General features: G+C 40.1%; 1 protein-coding gene across 1 annotated transcript in view; it reads left to right on the top strand.

Moving 5' to 3' along the window:
• The first annotated feature begins 2,821 nt into the window (after positions 1 to 2,821).
• The window catches only part of fryb (furry homolog b), a 157,022-nt gene continuing 148,414 nt past the window's right edge, over positions 2,822 to 11,429 (top strand). Inside the window, exon 1 of the mRNA XM_079804695.1 lies at positions 2,822 to 3,169. Within this exon, the coding sequence (XP_079660821.1) occupies positions 3,001 to 3,169 (169 nt within the window). The 5' untranslated portion in view covers positions 2,822 to 3,000. The remainder of the gene's footprint in view (positions 3,170 to 11,429) is intronic.

Here is an 11,429-nt window from a genome sequence, read left to right as displayed (position 1 = left end):
TTTTCTATTCCGTCTGACTTAATAAAAACAACCTATGATCTGGGAGCGAACAACACTCGGGGGACGTGATGTCTTGACGACCGGTTTGAAAACACCTTGGATGCAATACATGGTGATGAACTGAGAAATCAAGCCGATTAGTTGTGGATGAGCCTATAATAGATGGTGAAAGAGCGCCTCTGCAGAAGATCAACGCCCACTTCATCATCACAGCTTTGGCCCCGCCCACTGGAGTGTTAGTGAGATGACGAGGAAAATAACATGACCTTCCAAAGGATCCTAATGCTAGGAATGAGCTGATTTATTCTCAACAATGTGAACGTCTCAGTTGAGCATTATTTATTTGTGTTCGCTACATTTCACTGTGGATTCTTTGGGAAATCAGTCGCAGTTTCGCCGCAGACTTTACGATATGGACTCGACAGAAACGGCACAACATGTGAGGAACCGCCATAGAACAGCCAATCACAGCAAGTGGGCGTTTACACTGAAGTCTCACAGCGGCCAATCACAGCAAGTGGGCGTTTACACTGAAGTCTCACAGCGGCCAATCACAGCAAGTGGGCGTTTACACTGAAGTCTCACAGCGGCCAATCACAGCAAGTGGGCGTTTACACTGAAGTCTCACAGCGGCCAATCACAGCAAGTGGGCGTTTACGCTGAAGTCTCACAGTGGCCAATCACAGCAAGTGGGCGTTTACACTGAAGTCTCACAGCGGCCAATCACAGCAAGTGGGCGTTTACACTGAAGTCTCACAGCGGCCAATCACAGCAAGTGGGCGTTTACACTGAAGTCTCACAGCGGCCAATCACAGCAAGTGGGCGTTTACACTGAAGTCTCACAGCGGCCAATCACAGCAAGTGGGCGTTTACACTGAAGTTTCACAGCGGCCAATCACAGCAAGTGGGCGTTTACACTGAAGTCTCACAGCGGCCAATCACAGCAAGTGGGCGTTTACGCTGAAGTTTCACAGCGGCCAATCACAGCAAGTGGGCGTTTACACTGAAGTCTCACAGCGGCCAATCACAGCAAGTGGGCGTTTACACTGAAGTCTCACAGCGGCCAATCACAGCAAGTGGGCGTTTACACTGAAGTCTCACAGCGGCCAATCACAGCAAGTGGGCGTTTACACTGAAGTCTCACAGCGGCCAATCACAGCAAGTGGGCGTTTACACTGAAGTCTCACAGCGGCCAATCACAGCAAGTGGGCGTTTACGCTGAAGTCTCACAGCGGCCAATCACAGCAAGTGGGCGTTTACGCTGAAGTCTCATAGCGGCCAATCATAGCAAGTGGGCGTTTACGCTGAAGTCTCATAGCGGCCAATCATAGCAAGTGGGCGTTTACGCTGAAGTCTCACAGCGGCCAATCATAGCAAGTGGGCGTTTACGCTGAAGTCTCACAGCGGCCAATCACAGCAGTGGGCGTTTACGCTGAAGTCTCACAGCGGCCAATCACAGCAAGTGGGCGTTTACGCTGAAGTCTCATAGCGGCCAATCATAGCAAGTGGGCGTTTACGCTGAAGTCTCACAGCGGCCAATCATAGCAAGTGGGCGTTTACGCTGAAGTCTCATAGCGGCCAATCACAGCAAGTGGGCGTTTACACTGAAGTCTCACAGCGGCCAATCATAGCAAGTGGGCGTTTACGCTGAAGTCTCAAAGCTGGCCAATCACAGCAAGTGGGCGTTTACACTGAAGTCTCAAAGCTGGCCAATCACAGCAAGTGGGCGTTTACGCTGAAGTCTCATAGCGGCCAATCACAGCAAGTGGCGTTTACACTGAAGTCTCAAAGCTGGCCAATCATAGCAAGTGGGCGTTTACGCTGAAGTCTCAAAGCTGGCCAATCATAGCAAGTGGGCGTTTACGCTGAAGTCTCATAGCGGCCAATCACAGCAAGTGGCGTTTACACTGAAGTCTCATAGCGGCCAATCACAGCAAGTGGCGTTTACACTGAAGTCTCACAGCGGCCAATCACAGCAAGTGGGCGTTTACGCTGAAGTCTCATAGCGGCCAATCACAGCAAGTGGGCGTTTACACTGAAGTCTCACAGCGGCCAATCACAGCAAGTGGCGTTTACACTGAAGTCTCACAGCGGCCAATCACAGCAAGTGGGCGTTTACGCTGAAGTCTCATAGCGGCCAATCACAGCAAGTGGCGTTTACACTGAAGTCTCACAGCGGCCAATCATAGCAAGTGGGCGTTTACGCTGAAGTCTCAAAGCTGGCCAATCACAGCAAGTGGGCGTTTACGCTGAAGTCTCATAGCGGCCAATCACAGCAAGTGGCGTTTACACTGAAGTCTCACAGCGGCCAATCATAGCAAGTGGGCGTTTACACTGAAGTCTCACAGCGGCCAATCACAGCAAGTGGGCGTTTACGCTGAAGTCTCATAGCGGCCAATCACAGCAAGTGGGCGTTTACACTGAAGTCTCACAGCGGCCAATCACAGCAAGTGGGCGTTTACACTGAAGTCTTACAGCGGCCAATCACAGCAAGTGGGCGTTTACACTGAAGTCTCACAGCAGACACGCCCCTTCAAATAGAGCGTTCAAATCAGAGGCTAAAATCAGGGAAGGAAAAATGCCTTTTATTTCTTAATTATGATAATTCTTGATGTAAAAATCATGCTAACATTACAAGTCCACCATTATAAAACAATGCAGGTCAGTGCTTTCTCATTAAAATAAACACTGTCACACTTTTCCCTCTCTCCTCCCTTACTGTCAAAATCTCCACCCTCTCTCTCTCTCTCTCTCTCTCTCTCTCTCACACAAAAGAGGCGTGTCCGTCTTGAGTAATCCAACACCTGCCCCATTGAGGCGTGTGACTGTAACTGGCTAAACCTGTGAGAGCAGAGCATTAGCACTCATCCCTCTCTGATTCAACTCAAAGCTCATGTGCTCATAACAGAGGAAAGAGGGACAAAAAGCTCAGCGGAGAGAGGACTGAGATCCGTATCCATGCTGATCAGGTGAAAGCAGCTTTGATCATCCGTGTGGGATATGTCCGTGGAGGATTGTGTTAAACCCAACCCTTGTGGATCCCAGAGGCAGGATGGGATTGTTCTGGTCCAGATGGCTAACCTCTCCATGCACATGTTCGCTCCGGCTGACTTTAAAGGGAAGTTCAGGAAGATCCAGCCCAGGAAAAGACCCACCATCATCAAAGAAGGTACAGCTTTCAGCGCTGTCTCTAAAGTCTTGATGCGTTATGACACGCTTCCCTTCATAGTGTGCGATTTAATTACACTGAAAAAATTGGATCTACGTGATTTTATCATGTACATCGGTTCCACATGAATCAATGAAGTAAAACAAACATAATTTGGTCACATCATTTCAACAAAGTAATTTTTAAGTAACCGAATTGAGTAGTCTCACTTAGATTTTAATATGGTGCACAACAGTGGTTTGAGATCCTGCCTCTTTAATCAAAGTATATTTTTGTATATTTTTGTTGTCACTTGACCGATCTAACCCAGTGTAGTTTAAATGGTTCTAAAAATTCCAACATAATTAAACATTAAACACTAATAAACAATATAAAGTCTCCCCCTTTTCTCATTTTGCCCCAAAACACTTAATTTCAACAATTTTACTCGAGTCGTCAAGTCCCAAGCAAAGCATTCTGGGAACTACAGTTTCAGCAAAAATCTTTTTCGAGTACTTAATTGGTTCACATTCACCCTAAATAATTTAATCTAGTAGATTGCACATTTTAGAGAATTACATTAATCGAAAGCAATGAAATCATGTTTAGAAGAGAAACACAAATTTGTTGCGTAGATCACAAATAATACATTAAGTAAATTGGACAACACGTGTTTTCCTGTTTTTTCAGTGTAGTGTGCAATTTAAATACACTGAAAAAATTGGATCTACCTGATTTTATCATGTACATCGGTTCCACATGAATCAATGAAGTAAAACAAACATAATTTGTTCACATCATTTCAACAAAGTAATTTTTAAGTAACCGAATTGAGTAGTCTCACTTAGATTTTAATATGGTGCACAACAGTGGTTTGAGATCCTGCCTCTTTAATCAAAGTATATTTTTGTATATTTTTGTTGTCACTTGACCGATCTAACCCAGTGTAGTTTAAATGGTTCTAAAAATTCCAACATAATTAAACATTAAACACTAATAAACAATATAAAGTCTCCCCCTTTTCTCATTTTGCCCCAAAACACTTTTACTCGAGTCGTCAAGTCCCAAGCAAAGCATTCTGGGAACTACAGTTTCAGCAAAAATCATTTTCGAGTACTTAATTGGTTCACATTCACCCCAAATAATTTATTCTCGTAGATTGCACATTTTAGAGAATTACATTAATCGAAAGCAATGAAATCATGTTTAGAAGAGAAACACAAATTTGTTGCGTAGATCACAAATAATACATTAAGTAAATTGGACAACATGTGTTTTCAGTGTAGATATTCGTCTTTTAAGTCCGACTCCCATCTTTACCTCACACACAGGATGTCAAACTTGTGTTTCTGGTATTTTCTGAGTCAGTTGAAAGCCTGCAATTTGTCTCATGGTGTGAAACTGTGATGTCATGCATGTTGTAAGGCTTTCTGGGTAGCCTTCAGCTAGAGATCATTGAGCGGGCGGGGAAATCCACTGAAACTGGTATCGCACTTAGAGCCATTACCTCACCCCGTCTTTTGATGTGTAGTTGAGAGACAAAGAAAAAGAGTTTCCCAAGGGTTGATGAGACTATAGCCACGCGGTTCCTGATCCTAAGGGACTCGATTGGTGGAGGGGAAGGGTGGATGATCAGAGATAGCATCAGCATCAGGAAAGAGATCATTTTGGGTTTTAATTAGACCTTCGTTAAACCAGCGTCTCAAATCATCTGGAGCCACAGCTGGGACGGTCCTAATGCAAAGCCAACGTTTGGAGGAAAAGTCACACGGCTTTATTTAGACAGATTATTTAAAAAAAAAAGTAGTTTTTTATTTTCAAAATGCACTATGTTTGAGACGTTAGCAGTGAATGTTTTGCCCTCCAAGGCTGCATTTGTTTAAATTTACAAAAATAAATACAACCAATAAAAATACAAACAATATTAAAAACAGTCATATTGTACAATTTAAAATGCACTTTAAAAAAATGACAAAAGTTTTTGATCCGTAGGAAAAAAAAGTATTTTTTGGGAAAGAACTTAAAGAAATGAATACATTTATTCCGTAAGAACGCATTAAATTGATCAAAAGTGACATTTATAATGTACAAAAGCTTCTATTTCAGATAAATACTGTTCTTATGAACTTTATATTAATTTAAGAAGTAGCTTTTGTAACATTTTAAATGTCACTTTTGATCAATTTTATGCGTTCTTGCTGAATAAATGTATTCATTTCTTTAAGTTTTTTCCCAAAAAATATAAATAATAATAATTCCAAAGCTTTTGAACGCTAGTACAATGTTACAAAAGCTTCTATTTCAGATATATACTGTTCTTATGAACTTTATATTCATTTAAGAAGTAGCTTTTGTAACATTTTAAATGTCACTTTTGATCAATTTAATGCGTTCTTGCTGAATAAATGTATACATTTCTTTAAGTTTTTTCCCAAAAAATATAAATAATAATAATTCCAAAGCTTTTGAACGCTAGTACAATGTTACAAAAGCTTCTATTTCAGATATATACTGTTCTTATGAACTTTATATTCATTTAAGAAGTAGCTTTTGTAACATTTTAAATGTCACTTTTGATCAATTTAATGCGTTCTTGCTGAATAAATGTATACATTTTTTTAAGTTCTTTCCCGAAAAATATAAATAATAATAATTCCAAAGCTTTTGAACGCTAGTACAATGTTACAAAAGCTTCTATTTCAGATAAATACTGTTCTTATGAACTTTATATAAATTTAAGAAGAAGCTTTTGTAACATTTTAAATGTCACTTTTGATCAATTTAATGCGTTCTTGCTGAATAAATGTATACTTTTTTTAAGTTCTTTAGTAATGAATGTGTGCATATTGTAAATTAATATAATTCCATGTGTAGCTCTCAGTAAATAAAAAAGCTCAGCTTGTTTTGGGCATAAGATTAGTAATGAATGTGTGCATATTGTGAATTTAGTTACCCAGCTTTCCTATTAGCCTTCAGTAAACTAACATATCTACGAAAATGATTCATAAAACATATAAAGATCAGTTAAACATATGTTTACTGTCTTCACTGACGAAAATGGAAAAACTTAATCAGTCATATCTGCACACTGACATGGTTTTCAAGTTATTGTTATCTTATTTTTTGGCGTTCAGAATATCATAAAATGCAGATCATGGAAATCAAAATGTTCTCCGAACTCTGAACTTAAATCCCAAGAATCGATGAGTCTTCCTGTTTTCAGATGAATGAACGGATCATTGTAGCGCCTCTTTGTGCTTTATTACTATTGATATGACACAAAGTCTCAGATTTCAAATCCATTTATTATGAAATTCAAAAACATAAATAGTGTGTTGGTGCTGTGGCGTGAGATCGCTCAGCTCAAGAGAAGCGGATGAATTGATCATCTCTTCCGCTTTAATATATCAGTCACAGCGCCAAATAAACATGAATGAGCATCTGAAGCCCCAAACCAAATGTTCTAAGATTTTAACAGAAGTGTGTTGAACATCATGGAAGTTAATGTTAGCATCTGTTAGTTTTGAATGTGGGAGAAAACTATTTAATTTTAAACCTTTTTGCTCTATTTTCAACTTCCTGGTTTAAATTCGTCTTCATGTCGACGTCATAGTGATGTGACGTTTTCTCGTACTATAGTACGGCGATGACTCATCGGTGTCTCATTAATTATTCATGAGACTGCGTGTCTTTGTCCTATGAGGATGTGACGTTTTCTCGTACTATAGTACGGCGATGACTCATCAGTGTCTCATTAATTATTCATGAGACTGCGTGTCTTTGTCCTATGAGGATGTGACGTTTTCTCGTACTATAGTACGGCGATGACTCATCGGTGTCTCATTAATTATTCATGAGACTGCGTGTCTTTGTCCTATGAGGATGTGACGTTTTCTCGTACTATAGTACGGCGATGACTCATCGGTGTCTCATTAATTATTCATGAGACTGCGTGTCTTTGTCCTATGAGGATGTGACGTTTTCTCGTACTATAGTACGGCGATGACTCATCGGTGTCTCATTAATTATTCATGAGACTGCGTGTCTTTGTCCTATGAGGATGTGACGTTTTCTCGTACTATAGTACGGCGATGACTCATCGGTGTCTCATTAATTATTCATGAGACTGCGTGTCTTTGTCCTATGAGGATGTGACGTTTTCTCGTACTATAGTACGGCGATGACTCATCGGTGTCTCATTAATTATTCATGAGACTGCGTGTCTTTGTCCTATGAGGATGTGACGTTTTCTCGTACTATAGTACGGCGATGACTCATCGGTGTCTCATTAATTATTCATGAGACTGCGTGTCTTTGTCCTATGAGGATGTGACGTTTTCTCGTACTATAGTACGGCGATGACTCATCGGTGTCTCATGAATTATTCATGAGACTGCGTGTCTTTGTCCTATGAGGATGTGACGTTTTCTCGTACTATAGTACGGCGATGACTCATCGGTGTCTCATTAATTATTCATGAGACTGCGTGTCTTTGTCCTATGAGGATGTGACGTTTTCTCGTACTATAGTACGGCGATGACTCATCGGTGTCTCATTAATTATTCATGAGACTGCGTGTCTTTGTCCTATGAGGATGTGACGTTTTCTCGTATTATAGTACGGCGATGACTCATCGGTGTCTCATTAATTATTCATGAGACTGCGTGTCTTTGCACTTTGTTCCATGTGCTGACTTTCAGTAGGAATCATTTTGTGACATGCGCACACAGTTTGTCTGCCGCCTCAGATTCGTTATGTTAGTATCGTGGATCAATAGTTCTGTGTTGGTAATTTTTATATTTATTTATTTTTCTGTGGGCGGACATGCAGTAGTTTAACCTAATTTATGTCCTATAAACAGCTATTTCAACAGCTGTGAATGATGAATGCGGAATCAAAAATGAATTCAATTAATTTATTTTTAAAAACACAAAATTAACAATAAAATGCACTCAAATTATTAATAAAAACATAGGATATACGGTGAAACATGAATGAAGCATTCAAGACGTGCTCAGCATCATTAGTACTAAACATATATATTTCAGATGATTAAGGAAAGATACCATAATCACAAAGGTATAAATATTAACAAAAGTAATTAAAGTAGACTGTGGGTAATGTTACTTAACCAATTTGAAGCAGTTGTTGATTTTTTTTTTATAGCTAACTTAACTAACGAGAAACAGAGAGCAGCTTGAATGTTCCCCGTTGTAATGGCAGCTCTCAACGGCCACCAGGACTTGTACAGTTTTATAAAAGCTATTTATTATTTGTCGTAAAGTGTAAGAATCACCTCAGAAAAATAAATTCTTCTGTCAGGCGCAGTTGAAGGACAAAAGCTGTCAAGATGAGATGGTGGAGCCAGGCTATGTCTGTGTCGTTATTCAAACATCATGTTCATAACATGTTACGAAATAAAAAGTTTAATACCTCAGAACTTTCCTCTCTTGTCAACATTAGCCTGGTGTGAGCGCTGTATATCACGTCACAGAAAGACGTGCACTCAGTAATCGGATCAGTCGTTTACATGGTGGAATTTTTTGTTTGATCGGTTCATGAAAAGGTTAATCCCACCCCTCTCAAACCCATTACAATTTCATTCGGTTTGGCCATTTTTATTCTGATTGAGGTGTTTATATGGAGCATTTTTATTCGGATTGGACTTTTAAACCGATTACAGTGCTCCATGTAAACGCACCTAGTGTTTCATGACCCTTTAAAGAGACAGTACAACTTACAGAATCCATATCATGTGACACGCAATCACTCAATCAGTGTTTCAACCGCGGACACACGTCATTAAAACAGTCGCGTCACATTTACCTCAGAAAAACCATATCCAGTGTCCATAAACTCATCAGTCAGCAGAAACATAACTCTAGAGAGGGGTGTGTATATAATCTTTTCTGAAGCATTATTCTCACCAGTGTTCAATCAGCTTTGACATATTTAAATCTGCATATTTGTGATATTTTTACCTTTTTATAAAGGGCATTTTTCCACAATCTTATTAAATATAGGCTATGCTTCAGCTTTCATATTATATTTTTAAATTTGATCAATAAATTAAATTAGAACAAGACACTATAGGCTGTTACCAATGTTTTACACTGAAAAATTACAACTGCATTAAATAATGTTTTACACTGAAAAATTACAACTGCATTAAATAATGTTATGAGGTATATGTTATGAGATATCAATATTTTTGAATATACAAATAAGAAATGTTGGAAAGATGAAACTAAACCACCAGTAGGGGGCGCAGGTGACCGGCTTAATGAGCGAGTCATTGAGTCGATTCAGTGAAACTGCTGAATCATTCAAGAATTAGGCGGTTGTTTACGAATAGGTCATTGAATCTTTGATTCAACCGATTCATTCAAACGCTGAATCATTCAGAAACACACACTGATGTGATAAAAACAGTCCATATTGCATGTAAAATGTAAGGCACGTAATGTTAATTAATTCTTTATGGAACTGCTATATATGAATTCAGCGTCATTTTCAGTCGTGATGGTATTCAGGAAAACAACACTCTTGTTTGTGTGACTGTATCATATGTTATAAATATAAAAACTGCACAATTTTAACCGTGTAACTGAGTTTCTTTGTATGAGCGGCGCTCATTTGTTTTCGATTTTCTCGTCGAGAGCCTCAACAGCTCAACCTTGTTAACGTCAGTTTGTTTTATATTATCCACTATCGATCGCCACTTACACTAACTGATGCAGAATCATTATTGCACTTTGGTGATTCCCTAGTTATTTTATGTTTTGACGTTTTACTCAGGATACTTGTGCGTCGGGCAAGTAAAATAGTTTTTCACTCGCCCCTTCAGAAAATCCACTTGTCCCGGACAAGCGTTAATGTTGAGCCCTGTTTTTATGACAGCCACCATTTAAAATTAAACTAATTGGAGTAGAAATACGATTATGTAATTGTAAAGTTAATATTATAACTTTATATTACAACCCTTGTACGTAATTTAAAGTGTTTGTACAAATCAGTTAATTTTGACCTTCAATATTATATCAACTGACTCCCAGTTTACAGCATTAGTTCAGAGATTTGCTTTCCTTGAGAGCAATGGCCATGTTTTGTGCCTGATGTATATCCACAATAATCGAATTGTGAGATTTGTGTCAATACCCTGCGCTAATCTGGTGCTGTATTCTCTTGTCCTTTCCTCTCCAAAGCTAAAAAGGGAGTATAGTGGTTTCTGCTGAGAAGGCGCATGTGTCTCGCATGATTGGTTTTGCAGAGCGGTTCTGAATGGGTGGCCGAAGATTCGATTCTGAATCCTGTACAGCATCACTCACTCCCAAACCCAAAGATCTGTGTCTCTCTCGCTTGTTTAATTTTAGCATCTTGACCCGTCATTGACTTTTATTGGAAGCGGCCCAATCAGATCATGGGTTTGTGTGCTCGCCAGCACTGACACGGAACCAGTATCATGTTAACAGGATCCCAGTCAGTGAGTCAGTGATCCCAGTGCCAGAGTCTCAGCAGCTGGCAGAGGCCGCCCAGCGCTCCGAATGCTTGGAATTCTGGGGGTTTCTTGTAAAGATTATCCTAGCATGACTGCTGTGAAGCTCTCCTAGCACTGAATACAAACCTGAACCGTTTGCTAGGAAGCAAAATAAACACCTGACTCAGCGTTTAACAGCACAATCTATTTTAAGAAGAAGCGAGTCGTCACCTTTATTTATATAGTGCTCATCACAATACAGATTGTTTCAACGCAGCTTTACAGTGAGGAAGGGAAAATAATGCAAAGTTTGTTTCGGCTAACAGCTTCAGCTCTTCTTTCCTCAAGGTTTAGGAGTGTGTTTATGGGGATTCTTCATTTGTGATGTTGGACGAGAAGGCCTGGCTCTCAGTCTCCGCTCTAATTCATCCCAAAGCTGTTCTATCGGCTCTATCAGGACTCCAGTTCCTCCACACCAAAGTCCTCATCCATGTCTTTATGGAGACGCTTTGAGCACTGGAGCATGCTGGGACAGGAAGGGGCCGTCCCCAAACTGGGCCCACAAAGTCGGGAGTGTGAAATTGTCCAAAATGTCTTGGTGAAGCATTAAGAGTTCCTTTCACTGGAACTAACCCCTGAAAAACAACCTCACCCCATAATCCCCCCTCCACCAAACTTTACACTTGGCACAATGCAGTCAGGCAAGTCCCGTTCCCCTGGCAACCGCCAAACCCAGACTCGTCCATGGGCGCGGGTATTGTGCATAATTTTACTCACTCTCGCAAGTTTGGGGTTTTATGAAGC

This window comes from Gobio gobio (assembly GCF_949357685.1).
Source record: "Gobio gobio genome assembly, chromosome: 22".
Lineage (NCBI taxonomy): Eukaryota > Metazoa > Chordata > Actinopteri > Cypriniformes > Gobionidae > Gobio > Gobio gobio.
This window is presented reverse-complemented; position numbering and strand designations above follow the sequence as displayed.